The sequence below is a fragment of the Narcine bancroftii genome, chromosome 3 (assembly GCF_036971445.1).
Source record: "Narcine bancroftii isolate sNarBan1 chromosome 3, sNarBan1.hap1, whole genome shotgun sequence".
NCBI classification, from domain to species: Eukaryota; Metazoa; Chordata; class Chondrichthyes; order Torpediniformes; family Narcinidae; genus Narcine; species Narcine bancroftii.
Window position 1 is genome coordinate 249414942 of NC_091471.1, and position 23618 is coordinate 249438559.

Sequence of the window (23618 nt, forward strand, 5' to 3'; positions counted from 1 at the left end):
CAGTGCTTTGGGGAAAGTCAGTATTCCAGTTGAGGAGGAGCTGAGGGTCCTGATGAGTGTGAAGGGAGACAAATCTTCTGGGCCTAATCAGATATATCCAGGGTGTGGGGACGAGGTAAAAGCTAGTGCCCTGGTTCAGATTTTTGAGTTGTCATTAAGTACAGGTGAGGTACTATAGAAGACTAGAGGGTGGAAAAGTCCAGTCAGGTTTATTGTCATCTGATTGCACAAGTACAACCTGTCGAAACAGTGTTCTCTGGTCCTCAGTGCAAAACACGCAGACTCACCACCAAACATAATACATATGCAGGGCAAGTCTTCATACAATCAAATAAATGAATAAATATTGTCCAACGAGAGTCCCTGAGGGTCAGTTTGAGCAGTTCCATTTGTCGTTCAGCATTCTCACTCCCCGTGGGAAGAAGCTGTTCCTCGGCCTGGTGGTGTTGGCTCTGATACTCCTGTATCTCTTTCCCAATGGGAGCAGCCGAAAGGTTCTGTGCGCAGGGTGGAAGGGGTCCTCAATGATTTTTGCTGATGTGCCCTCCCGCTTGTCTGTGGGCCTGTGCTCCTCCCCTGCCCCTCCCACCCCCAACATTTTGTTCAGATGCCTGCCAACATTTTGTCTACACCTTGATGAAGGACTCAGGCTCGAAACGTTGGTTATGTGTCTTTATCTTTGCTACATAAAGTTCACTGTTTGACCTGCTGAGCTTCTCCAGTGTTGTTTTTTAGTTGGAACTCCAGGCATGTTCCCTCAACATAGAAGGTTGAGTGACTTTTTTTAGCTTTCTGAGATGATTTTCTGAGATAGAGCAGCAAGAAAAAAAAATATACGGGCCAAAAAGAGATCCGAGATGGTAAGTCATTGGTGAAAAGTGGGGAGATTGATTCAGCAAGTGGTCAGGATTTGGCCAGCTTCCTGAAACTTTGTAGACTTCTGTAAATCAGTGGAACTGGTTCGTGAGTACAAGGAACCTAGTGATGTGGACTAAAGCATATTCGTAGAGGGTTAGCACAGACATGGTGGGCTGAAGGTGCACTGTGTATCTCTTTATCAGTCCTACATAATCAGGCAACACGGTTGGCATAGTGGTTAGCATAATGCCCTTACAGCGCCAGTGATTGGAACAAGGTTCGAATCCCACATTGCCTGTAAGGAGTTTGTAATTTCTTCCTGGGGGGTTATGGTTTCCTCCAATTGTTTGAAATGTACCGGGGGTTGTTGTTTAATTGGGCTGAATGAGGTCATGGCCCAAAATGGCCTCTTACCGTGCTGTATATCTAAGTTAAAAAAAAAATTCCTAACACCCTCACCCACCGTTCCAGGCATGGTCTCCCCAACAAACCCCTGTTAGACACAGTCACGTTGACAATCCCCCATCTCCCAGGCAACATCGACCCCTCAAATGTGATTCCTCCCACCATCCCCAGTCAATCTCCAGATTCAGCTCTTCCTCCGGACAGGATCTGCCTCTCCCTGCCCCAGACACGGTCTTACTATCTTCCCCCCACCCACCCCCCCCCCCCACCCCCCCCCACCAATTTCGGTACATCTCCTCTGGACACAGTAGTACCTGGATCCGGTCAGTGTAGTTATCCAGAAGTAGCACCCCTGAGCTGGTGACTTTCTTTGTCTCCACCATGGTCTTCAGGTCTGCGAGGAGCGTCATGTGTTTGGACATGTCTGTCGCCAGGACCTGTGGAAAGGAATCAATGCAAGTACATTCAGGCTTGGAGATGCATTTTGAGCAATGATCACAACCTCACTACATCCTGGCTGGGTTCCAAGAGAACTGTCCTTTTGCAGTGCAGATTTAAGGTAGGACAGAACAGGGACTAGGCTCAACAATATAATTATGGCCAGAAAATATGGTTCAAATTCAATTCTTCTTGAAAGTCCTCACAAGAAAAGGCCATGCTGCCTCCCTCAGGACTGCTCCTTTTTTTTTTTAAAACATTCAAACTTTATTCAAACCATGTTACAGGACACAAAGCCACAACTAAAAACTACCAAAAACATGTGGCAGCAAAACCACGAGAAGGTGTAATCGCGACCGCCTCTCCCTTAACATCAATTTAAAACAGAATTTTCATGTTCCTGGAACTTGGCCATCATCCCCCCCAAACACTGCCAACACTGCACGACCCGGACGAAAGCCCAAAAGACAGGCAGGCAGCAAGCTCACCCCATAAGCCCTTGACCGCCCGTCACCTCGACCCGTGAAGGACTAGCCCCCTTCCCCACCTGGCGGTCGCAGATCAGGAACGTGGGGCTAAAGTGCAACCAGAATTTGAGGAACAGCCCCTTCAGGTGGGCAAAGAGGGCCGCGACCTCACACAGTCCACAAAGATGTGGTACACCGTCTCCTCCCACGGCTCTCCCTCAGAACTTCCCCCATTTTTTTCCAAAAATATTCTTTATTTCACATGAATATCACTGCTCATTACACAAATACCCTGAAGTCAACAAACAATTACTAGATATAAAACAACTATACATTTTAAAATGTTACCATCCTCGTCGAGGAGGAAATGCACACCCCGCGGTGCCCAGCACTCCCAAAACCTGGATCCCGAGGACAGCGCATGGTCCCTTTCTAAGGACACCCAGGCTTGAACATATCCCTGGAAGATGTCCAACGCATCATTGCAGAAGGACTCCTGAGCCACTTGCTTCCAGGAGCCACGGATGGAGAGTTTGACCAGATCCAGGAGTAAGGCAACCAGGACATCCCCCTCCTTTCCCACTCCCTTCCTCACTGGGTGGCCAAAAATGAAGAGGGTAGGGCTGAAATGTAACCAGAATGTGATGAGCAGCCTCTTCAGAAAGGCAAAGAGGGGCTGCAATCTCTCACATCCCTATGTACATGCGATACACTGTCTCCTCCAGCCCAAACAAGTGGCACGCAGCTGGGACAGTGCAGCACTCCCTCAGTACTGCCCCTCTGACAGTGTGGCACCCCTCAGTACTGCCCCTCCAAGAGTGTGGCACTCCCTTAGTACTGCCCCTCCGACAGTGTAGCACCCCTCAGTACTGCCCCTCCGACAGTGTAGCACCCCTCAGTACTGCCCCTCCCACAGTGTGGCACTCCCTCAGTACTGCCCCTCCGACAGTGTGGCACTCCCTCAGTACTGCCCCTCCGACAGTGTGGCACTCCCTCAGTACTGCCCCTCTGACAGTGCAGAGCTCCATCAGTACTGTACCCAGCACTCCAGTCTGGACTTTGAGTCTGGGGCAGCCCTGTGCAGGGCACTGGGGCACTCACCATATCAATGACCATTTTGCGCAGACTCTGCCTCTGCCGCTTGGGAAGATTCTGGAAGATGTCGCAATTTTCCTCCTGGAGGAGTTTGAAGCCCACCGCCAGATGGTGATTCTCCAGGACAGACTCATCGTTATACATCAGCGCCAGCTCGGAGTCTGAAAGGCAACATGACCCTGAATTCTAAGCAGGCTCTCTAAGCTGAGAACAGCAACAAGAACTGAGCTGAATTCATTCTGTGCAATCAGGAACATTTCCATGGGAGTCCAATGTTCAGTCTCAGCTCTGCACTGGAAATTTAATGAAGTTTCAGCTTCTGGTCAGTATCCACATTCAGGCAAGGAGAGGCTACGTGGGTCTGCACTGCCCGCTAGTCCAAATGTCTGTTAAACGACTGTCCCCACACATTTCACTGAAGCGCAGGGTGGTGTCTCCTGACCACTTCCTGCAGGAGTGAGCCCCTGCATAACAGGAGTTTGGGTAACAGAAATTCAATCTTATGGAATACAAAATAAAAATTGCTTTTTAAAAAATTGTAATTTCTTAAATTGTTAATTCTTAATTTAATTTACATTTAATTTTTTTTAAATTTAGACCAGTGGTTTTCAAACTTTTTCTTTCCACTCACAGACCACCTTAAGTAATCCTTATGCCATTGGTGCTCTGTGATTAGTAAGGGGTCTGTGAGTGGGAAGGGAAGATTGAGAACCACTGCTCTTGACCCAATTGTGACTGAAATATTTTGCTGGAGAAAAATTGTCATTGGCCCATTTCCTTTGGAGTTCTGAAACCGCTCACAAAACGAGTCAATTAGGGACAATTAAAACAGTGCTTTTCAAACTTTTCCCACTCACAGACCACCTAAAGCAATCCCTTACTAATCACAGACCACTGATGGCATAGGGATTACTTAAACTGGTCTGTGAGTTTAAGGGGGCAGTTTGAAAACCATTGACGTTGATTGTAGGCCTGCGTAACAGCAGTTTGGGTAATGGCAATTCAATCTTATAGAATATGAGATACAGAATAAAAATTGCTTTTACAAATTTATTAAATTTTAATTTAATTTAATTTAGATTTTATTTTTTTAAATTTATATTTAGAGCACGGTAACAGGCCCTTTCGGCCCACGAGTGTGTGCTGCTCAATTACACCCAACTAACACCCGGTACGTTTTGAACAGTGGGAAGGAAACCAGAGCACCCAAAGGAAACACACGCAGACACAAGGAGTGCGTACAAACAGACAGTGCCAGATCTAAACCCGGGTCGCCAGCGCTGTAACAGCATTGTGATAACCGCTACACTAACTGTGCTGTTTAACGTGAGAAATAAAAATAATGAAACAGACACAAAAAGCGAAAGAAACAAGTTCTGTCGATTTTTGTCGGGGTTCACGTTATGAAAAATCATGAAGTGGATGATTCTGTAATACAGGAGTGTACTGTGTTTCCTCATGACCATAAAAGGAGACAGTAACTCTAGTTGCTGCAAGGATCAGGCCGATCATCAGGGATAAATGAATGGAGAGGGCTTCCTTTCATCTGTCACCTAGTGCACCCAGTGTAAATGAACGACAAATCTTGGCGGGGAACATTTTTCAGAATTGCAGATGCTTAAAATCTGAAATAAAGACAAAATTCTGGAAACACTCATCAGGTCAGGCTGCACCTGTGAAAGGGAAACAGTAACGTTTCAGATCGCAGGACTCTTTCACAGATGCTGTCTGACCTGCAGAGTGTTCCCAGCAGCTCTGCTAATCTGGATCAGTGGTTTTCAAACTTTTTCCTGCCACTCACATCCCACTTTCAGTAACCCCTGTGCCGTCAGTGCTCTGTGATTAGTGAGGGGATTACCGAAGGTGAGATGTGAGTGGGGGATAAATGGCTGAGAATCACTGCTCCAGACCCAATTGTTACTGAAATATTTTGCTTGTGAAAAATTGGAGTAATTAATCTGTGCACATAATGAATCAATTAGGTTCGATTAAGACAGTGGTTTTCAAACTTGTTCTTTCCACTCACATACCACCTTTAGTAATCCCTTACTAATCACAGAGCATAGAGATTGCTTGTGGTGGTATGTGAGTGGAAAGAAAAAGTTTGAAAACCATTGGTCTAGACAATTGGGGCAATAATCTAGGGCACAGGAACTCGCATGGAACCACATTTCATCGCTCGGCGGCCTCTCCACCTTCCCACAGCATCTGTGGATGGGACTGAATACCCATAAACCGTAGACAGATGAAAGCCACTCTCATTTCCAGATCCATTACTCACTGGTGTTGATGAGGAACTGATTGGAAACTCCTGGGTGGTCCACATCATGAATGGCAGCGGCAAACAATGCAGCGAGGGTTTCCAGGTCAGTGAAAACAGCCTGTAATAGATGGTGGAGAGGGGTCGTCAGACACTCTGCGACCTGCAACTGGCTGGAAAGGTAAGCTCAAGCAAGTTCAGGGCCAGTGGGAGCACCAGCTGGAGTCTGCGATGGATTGGGTCTGGCGTGGATTGCAGTGGAAATGCAGTAGAAGCCCAAAAATCTAGATGCCAGAAATCCGGACCACCTGATTTTCAAATTTTCAAAATCCAGTGGGCGTTTACATGCGTAAGCGCCACAGATGCAAAGCGGCAATGCTTTTTGTCAAGTGTTGACTTTATTTTTCTTTAAATATGTTCGTTTTGATAATCTGCTCATTTTAATAAATACTAATGAATAAACTGTCAAAATTTACATGCTCCTTAAATACGAATTTTAAAAGTACTGTCCTTGAATCCGGAAAATCCGAAAACCTGCACCGACCCAATCCCCTAGTAGTCCGGATTTTCAGACTTCTACTGTACCAGGGTAAGTGTCTGAAAGGGGAATGCTGGGCAATGATTATGTGGATTTGGTTGAACTGATCTTACAAAGAGCCAGTAAGCACTCAATGGGTCAAATGGCCTTCTTTGCTGCTGTAACCATTCTAATATCTTATGATCTGACCTGGTCAGATGGGCAATTATTCTCATTCCAGAAAAGGGCCACGAGGCATCACTGCCTCCTTCACCTGCTGCAGAGTGCATTCCCCGTTCGGGAGTTGGGGCGGTGGAGGTACTTACATCGAGGGCTGGGGTGGACAGCAGCACATGTGTGGACTGGATCACGTCAGCCGCGTGCAGGCTGTTGTGATATGCTACGTCGGCGTGGTAATGGTCCTCCAATGTCATGATGTACGTGAGGAACGTGTCGACCGGGATCCTGAAGGTCTTCAACAAATCTCTCTCCTGAAATAAACGTAGAACAGCCCTGAATCAATGGTGACCAGTTGCAGGTACCTAGAGAGCCACTCTCTCCCGAGATGCACAGTGACTCTAAGCAGTATCTCAAGGAGACACAGATGCTGTCCATGACAATAAATTCTGATTCAGGAACCTGGAGAAAAAAAAACCAGTAGAGAAACTCAGCAGGTTAAGCAGCATCTGTGGACACTGAGGGATGGTCAGATTCAAGCCGTGCATTCCAGCTATTTACCCCCCTGGAAGAAGAGCTTCCTCCTTCAAACTGGTTCAATGAACAATGATACACAATGTGCTGCATTATATACTGTAAAACACCTGGATAAGTGTATTTTCCAGTTACTTGAGACTTACTCTTACAATACCTAACTAACACACCTACATTAAGAATAAACAATTTAGAAATCAAAAATACTCTACTCTACTTACATTGAACAAACTTCACTTTCATTAATAAATAAACCTTAAAGCATTTTACTTTATTTAGTCACATTCTTTGAAAACATTTAACCATTCCTGTATCTGCAGGTTCCTCCCCCCTCCACAAAGCCCTGAAAGATGAGCAATATTAGAGATAATTAACCCAGCCTCTGCCCACATATTTACAGATAAAGCCTCTCACTGGGGTGACTCTTATTGAGCAGGGATAAGGAGACACTTTAAGAGAGTCACCCCAATGGCGAGCAGCATCAACCAACTCTTCATTCTGGGCGATGCCATCACTGTTACGAGCAAAGCCCTGACCAAGGCTCTCCACTGCTGGATATTTACTTTTTTACTTAATTAAGCTTTTAAACTTAATTTTCCTCGATTTTCTTGTCGACTGCTTGAATTCCAGATAGCAGGGGTTTTATAAATTTATAAATACATTATAATTCTGAACAGCCCCTATCTTGAATAAACAGTGAGAATAATATTAGACCCCTCCCCCTCCTCCTCTTCCTGTTGTTAAGATAGTTACGAAAGCCTATGGTGTGCTGGGCTTTATTAGTCGAGGGACTGAATTCAGGAACTGTGAGGTGATGTTTCAGCTCTATAAAACACTGGTGAGATCACACTGAGAATATTGTGTTCAGTTCTGGTCGTCCCATTACAGGAAGGATGTGGAAGCTATGGAGAGGGTGCAGAGGAGATTTACCAAGATTTGAAAATATGCCTTATGAGGCAAAGTTAGCTTTTCTCTTTGGTGCGAGGAAGAATGAGAAGTGATTTAATAGGGGTCTACAAGAGGCATAGATAAGCTGGGCAGCCAGCACCTTTTTTCCCAAGGTGGGAGTAACAGACACCAGAGGACATGTGTACAAAGTTAAGGGAGGGAAGTTCAGGGGAGACATAAGGGTAAGGTTATGGGCGACTGGAATCCCTCGCCGGGGATGGTGGTGAAGGTTGAAACATTAGGGGTATTTATGAGACTCTTAGGCAGATGAAAGAATGAGGTAGGGAGGGTTTTTTTTTTAGGTAGGAATATACAGGTGAAGGTTCCATTATTGGAACGTAATATTACATTTAGGATGTAGCGTATAACTTTTGTCCACCATAAGGCAGACAGAGAGTCAGCACTTTGTCCAGCCCCCCTCACAGAAACCTACAGCACCTGGTGTTCCTAGACGGTTTCCCCTCCAAGTACTGACCAGGCCTGAGCCTGCTTAGCTTCCATGATCAGACAATCCTAGGCATTTTCAGGCTATTAGGCTTCTGTAATATACAGAACCACATTATACGCCAAAGGGCCTGTACTGTGCTGTAATTTTCTATGTTAATTCTATGCATTTGACCACTGAATCAACTTTACCCTAAAAGAGCAGCAGCTGTGTACAGTAATTCAGAAAGTGATCACCTCATGAATAGAGGGGGACAATGAGAACGATCGAGTCCGTACCTGGAATATAGCGTACATGATGCAGCTGAGTGGCCTATTGTTGGAGAATTCAGATACCCGGAAAATGTTAAGGCCCCATTTGTTCAAGTCATCCAGTTCCTGAGAAAAACAGGCAATAACTTATTGAACGTACTCACACAGGCCATTATTAATCCATTCTCCCACCCATGCCTGACCCTCTTCCTCATTGTCTGTTCCCAGCCCCCACCCTCTGCCCTCACACGAGGTCCATACAACTGCCAGCTGTGCATTTTGTAGCAGAAGCCACTGAACTGTGACTTGGTGAAGGAGATGGCGGACTCCTGCCCAGCTTCTGGCTCAGATCAGTCAGCAGAAACAGGGGTGTAACCTTCCTCTGCTCAGGGGCACCAGTACCAACGAGGACCAGCCACTTCCCCTGGATGTTTGCAGGGAGCTCGCTCACTCACCACGGGGGTCCATGTGGCACTGGGCTGAGCACAGGTGATGTGTTACCTTGGTCAGTGCCTCTTCCTGCTGGGTCTTCACGCCGAATCTGGGGATCGAGGAGTTGGTGACGCTGAGGTTCGAGCTGTGGGTCAGTTTCTTCACACCGCTGATCTGACACATAGGCTGTTTTGATTTCTTCTCCCGCTCCTTTGGAGTGGGTGGGGGGATCTCCACTTCATTCTGTTTATCTGAAAGTGGAGCGGGCAGGATGTGTTTGAGGGAGAGGAGAAGGGCAGATAGCATCAGATGGAGGGGAACAATTGGTGGGTGATATAAATGGGCAGTGGGCGAATGGAACTAGGAGAGGGCAGAAGAAGAAACTGGGTGTTGGGAAACCGGGGAGGGGAACTGGAACAAGCATAGGAGGACCGGGGGTAAAGAGAGAGTGATGGGAAGGTGAGGAATACCTTACTGTTGTGTTGTAAGCTATTCAGGATGGCAGAGTTAGTGCAACGTCGGTACAGCGCCAGTGATTGGGAAAATCATATGCTGTCTGTTAGGAGTTTGTTCGTTTTCCCCATGTCCTCATGGGCATTCCCCAGGTGCTCCAGTTTCCTCCCACCATTCAAAAATTGACCATAGGTCAATTAGGCGGCACGGGCTCATGGGCCAAAAGGGCCTGTTACCGCGCTTTATGTCTAAATTTTATTTAGTTTTGCCCTACGAGTCCATGCTACACAATTTACACCCCATTAACCTAGTCCCGGGCATGTTTTTTTTGAATGGTGGAAGGAAACCGGATTCCCTGGAGAAGAACTTACACACACACACACACACACACACACCACTCCCGATTGCTGGCGCTGTAAAGGTGCTGCACTAACTGCGGCGCCAACCGTGCTGCCCTTAAAATTTTTTAAAATGTAACAAGGTTTCGTTCCTCAAGGTTGTATGGGGCCATCCTCTGAGAAGGTCAAGGAAGGGGTGTTGAAATGGCGCATCACTCACAAAGGCCACTGCTGACAAGGTGCGTGGCTCTGAAAGCCAGTTGCCTTGTCTATCCTTGGCCTTGCTGATGAGGGGAATACAGGATTGGCAGCACCAAATGCAATAGACCAGTTTGGAGGAAGTGCACATGATGCATTCACCTAGATGGGCTGTTTAGATTCCTAAAACTAGGGGAGGGAGGAGGTGTCGGAACAAGTGTTTACAGGTGGATAGGGAGGGGTGGGCAGACCAGCAAGTCACTGAAAGAGAGTGGTCCTCATGGAAGGCTGAGGAGGGGAAGATAGTGAGTGGTGGGGCCTTATTTCAGATGATGGAAATGTCGAACCCGATGAGTAGATATGGAGGTGAGCAGGATGAAAGGCGAGCACCTATCCTGCACGAAAGGATCAAAACTCTGAAAAACAGAGCAAATGGTCTCTCTAGTGTCGGCTCCCCCTCCCAATCTCCCCAGTGCACTCTCCCTGTTGGTCTCCTGGGGGGGGGGAGGGGGGGGGCTCCACACTCACCAAGAAAAGTGCTGGCAATGTATTCGGAGACTTGGTTCCCAGAGCGGCTCATTTCCGAGAGGTGTGTCAGCTCCCGGTTCAGCATCCTCTTAAACTGTGGACGAGAAAGGAATAGGAGTAAGTCCGACCCTCCCCGTCTCTTCACCTGCCTATGTCCTAAAAGCCCCCAACCCTGCATCCTGGAACAGTCTGTGGTTTCTGTAACTGATGGAGCCTGGAGTTGTGGGGGCTGTTCTACAGCCTCTGGGCAACAATGAGCCAGTTCCGCTTGTCCCAAACCTCACCCGCTGTACCGCGAGGTTCTGAGTGCCTGACCGGGCAGAATTGACCCCAGGCTCCAAGGTCCTTTTAATTTAGACATACAGCACAGTAACAGCCCATAAGTCCATGCCGCCCAATTTACACACAATGGGGGGGATGAAACCGGAGCACCCAAGGAAAACCCACGCAGACACGGGGAGAACGTACAAACTCCTTACAGACACCACGGGACTCAAACCCTGGTCCAATCCCGATTGCTAGTTCTGTAAACTATGCCACCTCGTTGGGGGCACATCAGGGAATGACCAGCTCAGCCATCACAGTCCAGGCAGAAAACAGCAGCCACTGATCACAGGAACAGACAAAGGGACATAAACAAGCAACCCTACAGAGGGAAAACAGGAGCAGAAAAAGGCCACTCGGCCCTTCATGTCTGTTCTAGCCCAAGCCTCCCTATCATCTTAAATCCACTGTTCTTTCAGATATTACTTTAAATAATTATTTAGCCGTCACAACCTTCTGGTGTAGATTATTCTGAATATTCCCTCACCACTACAGCTCCCCCTCTGAACAATACCTCTGGCTTTGCCTTATATTTTCTTGATTTTCTCATTGAAGGATCTTTCTGTTGCCTGCGGAGCTGAATCTGTTCATCTTTCCTCAACCTAACTCCCGACACACTCCCCGACAATCAGCCCTCACCTCCATGCAAGTCCAGGAGACTGAGAGCAGATACTCCAGCATGGTGGCCATTGGAAGTGCCCGACTCCTGTTCTAGGTGAAACAAGGTGCCTACAGTGCAGTGCCAGATAATGTACGGCAGCAATGGGCGAAGACCAACAACTCACACTGACTGTGAGAAACTGCTTTCGGGTGCATTAAATACTGAAGTAAATCCAGAGCCCTTCCTCGAACTATTGTTTCCTGTACTTGCAGAATTCAGAGAACTACGGAGGGTCACTAACAGGAAATGAGCCACTAATTCACCAACCCTCTTGGAAATCTGACTCTTGGAGTGCAAACCCATTAATGTCTACAGCAATTCCTGCCCATGATCTCCAGCCAGATCCCAGGGCTTTACATTGACAGTTGGAGGCTATCCCAGGCAATGATCCTTTGGGAAGAAGTGAATTAACTCTGTGAGCATAGTAACTTGCTGCTTGAGCACTACTGAGGAAGTGCCACATTGTGGGAGGGGCAGTACTGAGGGAGTGCCGCACTGTGGGAGGGCCAGTACTGAGGAAGTGCCGCACTGTGGGAGGGGCAGTACTGAGCGAGTGCCTCACTGTTGGAGGGGCAGTACTGAAGGAGTGTACTGCTAGAGGCAGAATACTGAGATGTACTGCCCTCTCAGAAGGACAGCATCACTGCAGCTCAGTACATCCAAGAAATCATGATTCCATATTCTCACATCTTTGTCCATATCCATGGAGGCAGACTGTGGGAGCAGGGAATATTCTGTGGGGAAAGAATTAACCTGAATGATTAATCCATGGGGTAATAATTCACCTAAGATTAATCCATGGGAAATGGATTTACAGTGAGGAGGTGCATAACTTGAACAAGGTGGATCTGCTGAGGACAGAGGGACGTCCACCATGTGTCGGCTTAAATGATAACCACATCCAGTGCCGGTTGGAACTTCACCCAGAAGATCACTGAAGAGCTGTTCCCCCTGACCTGTCACCTGCCCTCATTTTCAGGGACATTGGGAAATGTTCACCAGAGATCTATCATTGCCCCCCTCCCGTTCCTCCCCTCCCTACAGATCCTCTTTCATCTTCTGGAGAGGGTGGGAGAGCTTGTATAAGGTGTAAATCTGCAGGGGGAGGGACTGGACTGTGGGCAGTAAGTTATCTGTAGGGAGAGAAGGGTGGGGGTGGGGGGGGGTGGGTGGTGACTGATCTCTGGATGACATTTCCCAAAGCCCCTGAAGATGATTAGGTTCAGGAGGCAGGTGACAGGCCAGGGGAAACAGCTCTCCAGTGATCCTCTGTGTGAAGTCCCACCCGGTACTGGATGTGGTGATCGTTTAAACTGACACACGCTGGCAGCAACTAGCTGGTATTTCTGCCAACATTTTGCTTTCAGGGAATGCAGTAAGCCATAGAAATAACAATTTCCATCTGGGAATAAACTTAGAATTTGCGTCAGTTATAAAAGTCTGTGGGAAAAAGAGGAACATGAATCTGATCCAACAGGCTCCACCCAGTTTCCAGCTGAACCCTTCACATCCCACTTCTTGCCTGTGTATTTGCAGGTGGTGGGACCTCTGGAGTATTTTAGAAGCATTTCTCAGGGGGCATGTGCTTCCAGGGCCGTTCCCGAGTCCTCCTGCCTTCCCTGAACTGCGGCAACACCGACAGAAAACCGAGCCAAAGTGGAAATTATTGTCGCAATTGTAGAACATGGCAACTTGCCTGTTGGGCCCATCCGGGGAGCAGCGCTGCCGAGTTCTCGGAGGTCGTCAGCACCCCCGATGTATTGTCCCCCAGGCCGAGCTTGGCTTCACTAAATGTGTTCTTTTTCCAGACAATGACATCAGCAAACTTCCCGTTTCACTGAGGCAGGGGCCTGCCGTTCCACCTGGGCAGGACTGCAATGATGGGTGATGGCAGATCGTGCTGACACCAGTACATCTCCTCCCAATGGTTCTTCTTCCATTATTTATCCAATCAGAAATTCCCATCAAATCTGCTTCTAGCATACTCGCAGAAAACACATTCCAGATTACAACTCATTGGTCCTTCTTCCAATTGTCTTACATCCATGACCTTTAGTCACCAGCCCCCATCACTGAAACAGTTTCACTTGGTTTATTTTTCTAATTTACATTTTTTAGACATTAGCAGAGTAACAGGCCTTTCCGGCCCATGACCCTGTGCCGCCCAAATACCCCAATTAACCTTTAACCCCCATATATTTTGAAGGGTGGGAGGAAACTGGAGCACCTGGAGGAAACCCACGCAGACACGGGGAGATCATACGAACTCCTTACAGACAGCGTCGGATTTGAACCCGGGTCTCTGGTGCTGTAATAGCGTTGCGCTAACTGTCCCACCCTCCCTGAATGCCTCTATTCAGTCTTTCCTTAATCATCTCTTCTCCAGGGAGAACACTCCCAGCTTCTCCAGGGTTTCTCCACGAATGGTCCCACATCCTCGTGCCAAAACAATGCAACTTCAATGAATGAGCTCGACCCTCGCCCATGCGATGACCACATCTCGTCTTGGCGCTGATGGATTGATGGGGCACCATGGCTTCCAGCCCCACTAGCCTTCAACACATCCAGAACTCTGCAGTTTCCGCCACTTACAACGGGATTCCACCACATCTTTCCCCCCGTCCTCCCCTCTCCAGATTTCCGCAGGGACCACTCCCTCCGGGACTCCCTTCTCCCCCGTCCCTTCCCACAAATTGTGCCCCTCAGTTACTTGCCCCTGTGACTACAGAAAATGCTACCCATGAGTCCTCACCACTATTCGAGGCCCTGAACGGTCCTTCCGTGCCACGGTGGAGTGCTAATTATTTTTTTTAGGTGCAGGAGCTCACCAAAAAAATGGCGACAAGGAGGTGCTCAGAGCAGCCCCATGAGGTGTCTGGAGCCGCCCCATGAGGTGCTTGGGCAGCACTCCTGCTTCCACGTAAAGCAACACTTCTATTGTGAATCTGCATTCACTCCCAGTGGCCGTGCACTGCCAAACTGAAGCTACCCTCAAGATGGAGGCACAGCACCAAATACAGGCCGAGTACCTCTTATCTGAAATGCACGGGACCAGAAGTTTCTGATTTTGGAATAATGTGTTTAATAATGTGAATAATGTTTTGTAATTACCAAAAAAAAGCTTGATCTCTGGTTACAAAGGATACTAGAAGTTTGCAGGATGCCAAAACACAGAGCATAATGCAAGTAGGTCTGGCAGTGACAAATGGATGGTAACAAACTGCCGCCCTCTTGTGGCGTCACATCGGCCCTCAAAAGGTTTCAGATTTTGGAGCATTTCGGATTAAGGTTACTCGACCGGTCGGTATTCCATCTGAGCACTCTCCAAATAAAAAGAATTTACATCGGCTTTCCATTAAACCCTTCCCCCTCTCTTTCCCCATCTCTCCTCCAGTTCCCCTCCCCTTCCCTCTCCCTTTAGAGAGCTACCCCCCCTCCCTGTTCTCAGCTACTTTTCCCTTCTCTCACCCATATACCCCTCTGTGACCTCCTGTTAGCCAAAGCTCCTCCCCCTCCCTCCCTCCATGTGAAGCAACACTTGACTTGTGAATCTGCATTCACTCCCAGTGGCCATGCACTACCAAACTGAGGTTACCCTCAAATTGGAGGCACAGCACCAAATGCAGGTCAAGTATCCCTTATCTGAAATGCACCTCCCCACCTTTTTATGTACACATCTGCCATTTTTTTGGCTCGTAAATTGATGAAGGACTTGGGCCTGAAACTCTTTACTTCCTACTGACCAGTGGTTCTCAACCCTTTACTTTCCACCTTCAGTAATCCCTATGCCATCGGTGCTCTGTGATTAGTAAGGGATGGCTTATAGTGGGATGTGAGTGGGAAGGGAAAGTTGAGAATCACTACTCCAGACCCAATTGTTACTGAAATATTTTGCTTGAGAAAAATTGTCATTGGCCTATTTTGTTTTGGAAACCGTGCACATAACGAGTCCATTAGGGACAATTAAAACAGTAGTTTTCAAACTTTTTCTTTCCACTTGCAAACTACCTTAAGTAATCCCTTACTAATCAAAGCACCTATGATATAGAGATTACTTAAGGTGGTCTGTGATTGGAATTAAAAAGTTTGAAAACCAATGCTTTAGATGCTGCGTGACCCGCTGAGTTTCTTCAGCAAGATTGTGTATTGCACTAAAATCACAGACTCTCCTGTTTAACACTGTCCATCAACAAGAGCGAGGTTGGGTTCATTTGTAACCTTCACAGGATACCGGAAAGTCCCTTGGAGCTGGGCCCGTGGAAGAGGTGGTGGGGGGATGGTGGGGAGGGGGGACAGGAACTATCATTCAATGTGAAATGAGACAGGATCACACACGAGGTGATGCAAAACGTCAAACAGGGGTAGGAGATTCTGGCGGCTGTGGCAATTGGGATGGGCTTTGCTGAGGATTTAACCTCAGAAGATTGGGCCAGGCAGCCAGTGCAAGTCCGTGTGGACAGGGACAGCCTTGGCTGAAAATGCCAAAGGCTTGGGGAGCGGTACAGTGGACAGAGGGGTGCAGAATTAAGCCAAAAATGAATTCAAAGCTTCCTCAGTGATGCAGTGTTTATGGTTCAGAGACTTACTAGAATGATACCAGGAATGCAAGGGTTAGTGAATGAGGAATAATTGTCAGCTTTTGGACTGTACTTGTTGGAATACAGAAGGATAAGGGGAGGCCTCATACAGATATTTCAAACATTGAGAGGTTTAAAGCAGAGTAGACGTGGCAAGAATGTTTCCCGTTGTCGGGGAGTCTGGGACAAGAGGGCACAACTTCAGGATAAAAGGGCATCAATTTAAAACAGAGATGCGGAAAATTTTCTTTAGCCAGAGGGTCATGACTCTATGGAACTTGTTGCCACAGGCGGCTGTGGAGGCAAGGCCGTTGGGTGTATTTAAGGCAGAGATTGACAGGTATTTGATGAGTCAGGGCATCAAGGGCTGCAGGGAGAAAGGCGGGGAGTGGCACTGAGTGGGAGGATGGATCAGCACATGATTAGAATGGTGGCGCAAACTCGATGGGCCGATGGGGGCCAACTTTTGCTCTTATATCTTATGGTCTGATTACTAACAAAAGAGTTGAGACACTTGGGGAAGTGATGGGATCACTGGGAAACACTGAATCAAGGAACACGGAGAGTTAATACAGCTCATGAAATCTCTCTGCTCTCTGTCCAATCCTGACTAACTCTCTCAGTCACCAGATCCAGCCCCTCTCCTTGGTCCAGCTTTCTCTCTCCCACACTGAGCATGCAATAAACCTCCCATTCCCCAGTGGAAAATACAGGGAATATCCAAATAGAATGAAGGACTGCCTGCTGAATTATGTTTTTCAAATACACAAAACGGATCTTAAAAAAACTTGTTTTACGTCAGTAATACCCCAGAGAAAGTGACAGCAAGTTAAATGGGTTAGCAATTTGAACAGAAAGGCTGACAACAAAGGAAGAAGCAAGGAATAGGGATTATTTTTGGTCTGTTGTGTGTTCGTGTGACTTTGTGCATACGTTTTTGCGTGTTTTTGTGTGTATGTATGTGTGTTTGTGTAAAGGTAAAGGTTCCATTATTGTCATGTGATACTACATTTAGAATGTAACATAAATGAAATTCTTTAACTTCTGTCTACCATAAGGAAGACTAAGTTGCCACTTCGTCCCTCACAGAAATGAGGCTTCAGTGAGGAATGATCTTGCGTCCCTAGTTTACAAGACCTTGCGCTAACCACTGAGCTTTCAGAGCCACGTGTGTATGTGTGTGTGTATGTATGTGTGTGTGCGTGTGTCTGTGTGTTTGTCTTTGTCTTTGTGTGTATGTGTCCGTGTGTGTGTGAGTACACGCGCATGTCCACGTCTCTAAGCTTGTGCTCGCCGTTGTCCTTGCTCAGCTGTTTTCACAGCTGAGTGCATGAATGTGCACTCTACATTGTACCTGTCAGCTGCTCCACAGGCTCAGTGCACAGTGGGGAAATCACAGAAGCAATCTATCATATGCCATCTTCCCCACCTTTACTGCCACTTTCAGAGATCTATGGGCACACCCCAAGAATGAACCAGGCTCCCTTGTGCATCAACACTCCCTGAGGCCTTACAATTTACTGAATACGTACGTCCTTTATCTGGCCTCTCAAAATTAATCACCTCACGTTTAAATTCCCTCCGATTTGGACCCAACAAATGAGAAGGTACTAATCTAGTGTCACTCCTCAGATGAAGACGTTGCCATGGTGACACCTCACTCCTCAATCCTTCAAAAGTACAAAAATATTTTTGTGAAAGGATACTTGGGAAGATTTTGCATTTTAAAATCTTGGTGCTTATCTTGTGTCAAGGTTAAAGCTAAGATGCAGCTTTGTGATCAGAGGATGCACTTCTGGATAAGGGGCTGCCTGGGTTGGGTCCAGAATCAGAACTTATTGTCATGAACACGTCACAAAATTCATTGTTTTGTGGCAACACAGTGCAAACATTTATATAAAGCACCGTACAAAATAAATAAGTAAATAGTGCAAGAAAAACTCAAGGTAAGGCAGTGTCCGTGCTTCATTGATTATTTGGAATCTGATGGCAGTGGGGAAGAAACTGTCCTTGTGCCGCTGACTGCTTGTCTTCAGGCTCCTGTACCTTTTCCCCAATGGTAGCAGAGCGGAGAGGTCATGGCCTGGGTGGCGGTGGGGGTCTTCGAGGATGGAGGCTGCTTTTTTAAGACACCGCCTCATGCAGATGTTCTCGATGGAGTCAAGTCTGGTGCCCACGATGTCGCAGGCTGAGTTAACTACCCTCTGGAGTTTTTTTTTCTTGACCTGAGCGTTGGCCCCTCCATACCAGGCAGTGATGCAATCAGCCAGAATGCTCTCCACGGTACACCTGTAGACGTTTTTGAGTTTGCAGTATTTGCAAGTCTGCACGTTAGAATGCACTGCAGTGATAGGATCGTCAGACCAAAATGTGATGGCCCAGTGAGAGGAGATCCCGCACGGCTCACTGGGCATGAGCTGGCAATGATGAAAGGTTGGTTGCCCAAACCCTGAGTGGGGAGCTTTGCTCGATGCCAAGAATCAGTCAGGGCAGTGTTATGGAACTGGCTTGGCCAGATTCAGCTGGTGTGAATGGGTTGGTCTTTATTAACTTGGGTTGGTCTTGACAAAGTTGGATTCTACAAGCTTGGTCTGGGTTGAGTTGTCCATCCTTAGTTTGGAGTGGAACACAAAAGGCTGCGGGTGCTGTGGTTGCAGTAAAGATGCACAGAAATGCAGTTTCGGTACTGAGTCCTTCTTCAAGGAACAAGCAAAGAACAGGAAGGCGTCAGAATAAAGACTAAAGGCTGGAGGAGGAGTCCAGATCAACAGAAGTTGTTTATTGGATAAGAGAAGAGATGAGAACTGATTTTTGATTCTGGTGTGGGAAAAGAGAGATGAGAGAGTGAGAGCACTGGGGGAAAGATGTCGGGGGAAGAAGTGGGGGGAGAGTTCAAGATTCAATTTATTGTCATGGTAATAAAATTTCTTTTTGCCACCAACAGGAATTGCCTAAGCGCCACTTACAGTCAGAGAGAGAGAAGCAAAGAGAGCCTACACCCCCGACCCCCCAGAGTTACTGAGTGTCTGTAGATTCACCTTCAGCACTTCTGCAGCCCCCAGAGTCCAGTACAAACCACTGGCGACCTGAGCTCCAGATCCGAACCTGTGACGCAGTCAGGGACCCCTCAGCGCCCTCGGCTGGTACCCCTCCGGCCAGTCAGAGCTAGTCTCCAGCAGCCCGCAGCCCGGTGCGAGTCTCCTGACAGTGGTCGTTGCCAGCAGCCCACAGCTTACACGGGTTCCTCGCCTCGAGTCGCCGGCAGCCCTGCCGCATGCACTGGTCCCTTAGCCGCAGAGCCCCCTCACTGGTCCGCCACCGTGCTCACCATCCCCGCGGGCTGTCTCCTCCATTTCCCCTCCTCAGACGGGGCGTGATCTTCCTGCCCTCTGGTCCCCTGCTCCGGTCCTCTGCTTTGTCTGCAGCCCTTCGCAGCTGCTGCCGATTAATAGGTGAGGTCACCTTGGGTACAGACCTGCGGTCGCGGGATTTCAATTAAAACCATTCAAAGCCCGCATGGAGCCGACAGCAGTCGACTGGGCAGCTGGAACCCACGGGAGTGCTGCATCTCCGCTCCCTGCAAGTCCGCACAGTTAGCGCCGTTCCATTTCAGTGCCAGTGGCCAAGAATCAAATCTGGTGCTGTCTGCTTGTATGTTCTCTGTATGGGTTTCCATGGGCTGCTCTGGTTTCCACCCACCTTCCAAAAACGTTCGCCGTTGTAGGTTCATTGGTTTATTTAGACAGCACGGGCTTGTGGGCCAGAAGGGCCTGTTACCGTGCTGTATGTCTAAATTAAACATGGATTTGGTTGGCATGGATTTCTAGGGGATGGATCACTTGGCATTGTAGGAACCTGCAGATGTAATGGGTGTATACAGAACATTCCGATGACAGCATGAGCCTCTAGGTTTGGTCTAGCAAGCTGGGCAATGTTGCAGTGAACCCTGTCACAGCTGTGGCCGTGATCCAGCACTGACCAATGTGACTTAACCTACCAAGTGCTTTAGACTGAGAAATAGGTCAAAAGGTTGGTGCCACTTTAAGTGCAACGCAGTTTCCTGGTTTGTACATTTCAGCGGTGTATCGCGACCCTACTATCACACCAGGGTCTCAAGTCTCTCCTTTTCCTGGCTTTGAAAGAGTGGGCAGGGAGAAACTGCTCCCACTGACCCAGGGTGAGCAACCAGCAGGAATACAGGGATTTTCCGGATGATTGGGATAACGTTGTTCTGCTGCAATTCAATCAGAATTCTTAAAAGTAAATCAGTTCAAATACTCGAAAATAAGAAACGAATGGGGCTTGGGGAAAGTTTGTGGCTAGGGAATAAGTTTCAAAGAGCATTGTCACCAGGGGGATTTAGATTTCCATGAATTGGAGACTTGTGACCTTTGTCTGGACGTCATTTCCATCACAATCAATTCCTAATAAATTACAGATCCCTGCAAATCTGACAGTTGATACATTAAGCAAGGAACTAATTTTAAATATCACTGACTTGTAGTTTTTAAATATATTCTTGTAAATCTAGGATCTTACCCAACAATATGGAAAGCTAATGCTTACCCTATGTCCTGGCTTCTGGTCACCACAGTGGCCACCAGCCTACCCACCGAGTACTGGAATGCTGTTGGACCGTGGGTCCCACCAACAACACCCTTCCACTTTGACCAACAATTTGCATTGACATGGCACCCTTCACATGGAAAGACCCCAGGGGATTTCAGAAGGTTGTAATCACTCTGGAACCATGGTGGGAGCAGACTGGGATTGATTAATGGGAAGGAGCAGTGGTCTCTCCAGGACCAGTGGTCACATGCCAACAGGGCCAGCCTGTTGTGGTCATTTTGGAACCAGAGAACACTACAGCACAGAAATAGACCTGTTGCATATTAACCTCACATTGACCAAGATCTCTCTCTCTCTTTCGTGAACACTGAAATAAAGTATTCATTTAGGACCTCCCCTACGTCTTCTGCCTCCAGGAACATATTCCTTCCTTTATCCTTTAGTAGCCCTGCCTTTACTCTCATCATCCTTCTGTTCTTCAAATGCATAAAATGCCTTAGGGTTTCCTTAATCCTACTGGCCAAGGCCTTTTCCTGCTCCCTTCTAGCTCTCCTTTCCGGGCTATCATATAATTATAGAACCATGAAACATTACAGCACCGAAAACAGGCCCTTCTAGTCTGTACTGAACTATTATTCTGCCTAGCCCCATTGATCCGCACCCAGTCCATATCCTACCAAGCCCCTCCCATCATGTACCTGTCCATACATTTCTTCAATGTTAAAACTGAGCCTGCATTCACCACGTCAGCTGGTAGCTCGTCCCACGCCCCCACCGCTCTCTGTGTGAAGAAGTTGCTCCTAGTGTCCCCCCTCAAACTTTTTCCCTTTCACCCTTAACCCATGTCCTCTGGTTTGCCTCTCACCTACCCTTAGTGCACGGAGCCTGCTTGCATTTACACTATCCATGCCCTTCATAATTTTATATACCACTATTAAATCTCCCTACGCTCCAGGGAATAAAAGCAGGATGGTGCCTGGTGCTGGATGGCAGAGTGTGCTACCTCCAATAGACCACCATCACCCTCGCAGTTCCCACTTCCTGTCTCTGCACCCTTCCAGCCTCCTCTAAGGCTTTAAATTTTAAAATTTCAGAATGCAGCACAGTTAGAGGCCCTTTCGGCCTATGAGCCTGTGCTGCCCATTTATAACCCAATTGACCCACAACCCCCTGTATGTTTTGAACGGTGGCAGGAAACCAGAGCCTCTGGAGGGGCAGACACGGGGAGAATGTACAGACTCCTAACAGCATGGCGCTCACTGCGATACCAACCGTGCCACCTTAAAGAGGGAAGCACAGGCAGAAGTGGAACAGGCAACAGAGAAGAGAGTTCCTTCTCTCAGCAGTGACCCCTACCCCACATGCAAACAAAACCGATACTCCATTATGAATACCCAACAAAACAGGAGGGTTTCACCCCATCATTCGGAGCCCCTGACAGACAGTAGGTTGCATGTTACAATCAGAGTCCAGGGAAGTTGACCACTGGCCCAGGGTAAGACAGGGGCCACAGCAGTGGGTGGAACTTAGAAAGACCAGAATAACCAAAGTCCTACCTGACCCCACCAGGCTACCAGCCAAGGCTTGGAGCAGGTCTCACAAAAAAAGTCGACGAGAGGCATCTTCTGTCAAACTGCACGGACCCACACCACCAGCCAATCTCCGAGAGCACCCCGCTCCGGCCTTGAATTCTGAACCAACGGGTTCGGGGCACTCGTTTTCCGGCTTCCCGAAACCACGTCCGAGCGAGGCAGCTGGGCTCCCAGTTCATCCAGTGCTCTTTAATCCGGAGTGACCTCAGGCGATGGACATCTATCCGACATGATGCCTGAGGCAGTCTGCAGCAGCCAGGGCCTGAACTTGGGGACAGAATGCTGTCCTAATTCCCGGCACCTTGCCACTGAGGACGCCTGGCACTTGAAGTAGCAAGAGCAGGCCACGGGAGGTCCTGGCTGAGGCAGACCAAAGCAAGCAGCCAGTGACAAGATGTCTCCCTGCAGTGCAGCCCTTGACTCCCCACCATACGCTGCAGTGTGCAGGAGAGGAGTGAGGCTGCATCAGGCTTTCCTGCACACGTCTTCCCCACCAGTTGTGTTCATAACTGGCAGCATGGAAATCCTCTGCATTCAGCAAGGTGAAGCACAAAGGTTATCACATTCAATCCAGGGGAACGGCACTGTAAAATGGAGCCTCTCTCTCGCTCTCTCTGTCTTGGGTACCACTCTCAGCCAATCCGTAAGGACACAGGAATCACTGTGCCTGAATCTTAATGATAATCAGTTGTAGAGCTTGAGGTCCTTCACTTCTGCCTGGCCTCGATCTCTCTCTCTCTCTCTCTCTCTCTCCTCTCTCTCCTCTCTCTCCTCTCTCTCCTCTCTCTCCTCTCTCTCCTCTCTCTCCTCTCTCTCCTCTCTCTCCTCTCTCTCTCTATCAGATGCCTGGAATGCACAGTGTTTACAGCCTCCTGTGTCATCCCCAGCACAGACAGAGCTTGCAAGCTGTTCCTGTGTATCCTTGCTGCAGTCTGTGATGTAAAGGAGGAGGAGGGGTTGGGGATGTGTACAGCTTCAGCACCACCACACTAGGGACAACTCATGCAAGCACACAAACACACACACTGCTCGCACTGAAGCCACCGATGAACTTGAGTAACCCCCGACTCGCTTTCCTAAAACCCCCTTTGAAAATGACAAGCAATCAGAGGGAGTTCCAGAGGACGCTCATTAAAAGGGCCAATCCCAGGCATTTCCCGGCGGCAGATTAATCCCCTCTGGATGCACAACCAATTTAATCTCATTGCCTTCCTCTCTTACTTATCCCTCCTTGCCTTTCTTCCTCCCCCACCCCCCCAACTTTCTCTGGGCCCCTAGCGGACCCATTTTGCCTATCAATGACCATCTTTACTCTCTCTCACTCTCCCTTCTCTCCCCCAACCCTGTTCTATTCTCCCTGGAAAAAAAAATCTTTTACTCTTTCCCTTTCTCGACTGGAGGGATAATACTGAGGAAACACAATAATGTTGGAGGGCTTCCCTGAATCCTCACTGAATAAGCAATGAGTAATACTGAGGACGTGTTGCACAGTAAGAAGGGCAGGTCCGACTGGAGAGGTAACACTCAGTGAAGGTTGGTATGGGAAGAGGA

The 23618-nt window shown here is 48.1% G+C and overlaps 1 protein-coding gene across 6 annotated transcripts in view; it reads right to left on the reverse strand.

The window, feature by feature from the left end:
- The window catches only part of LOC138758512 (3',5'-cyclic-AMP phosphodiesterase 4B-like), a 274729-nt gene that overhangs the window by 12699 nt on the left and 238412 nt on the right, over positions 1 to 23618 (reverse strand). For 5 of the 6 annotated variants that reach the window (XM_069927510.1, XM_069927511.1, XM_069927509.1 and 2 more), the window contains 7 exons: positions 10345 to 10438; positions 8897 to 9078; positions 8423 to 8521; positions 6367 to 6531; positions 5545 to 5644; positions 3270 to 3424; positions 1578 to 1700 (listed from right to left, as the gene is read on the reverse strand). In XM_069927510.1, the coding sequence (XP_069783611.1) occupies positions 1578 to 1700; positions 3270 to 3424; positions 5545 to 5644; positions 6367 to 6531; positions 8423 to 8521; positions 8897 to 9078; positions 10345 to 10438 (918 nt within the window). Of the gene's footprint in view, positions 1 to 1577; positions 1701 to 3269; positions 3425 to 5544; positions 5645 to 6366; positions 6532 to 8422; positions 8522 to 8896; positions 9079 to 10344; positions 10439 to 11307; positions 11408 to 23618 lie in introns of those variants that run through there. The other variant, XM_069927513.1, reaches the window with a different exon arrangement.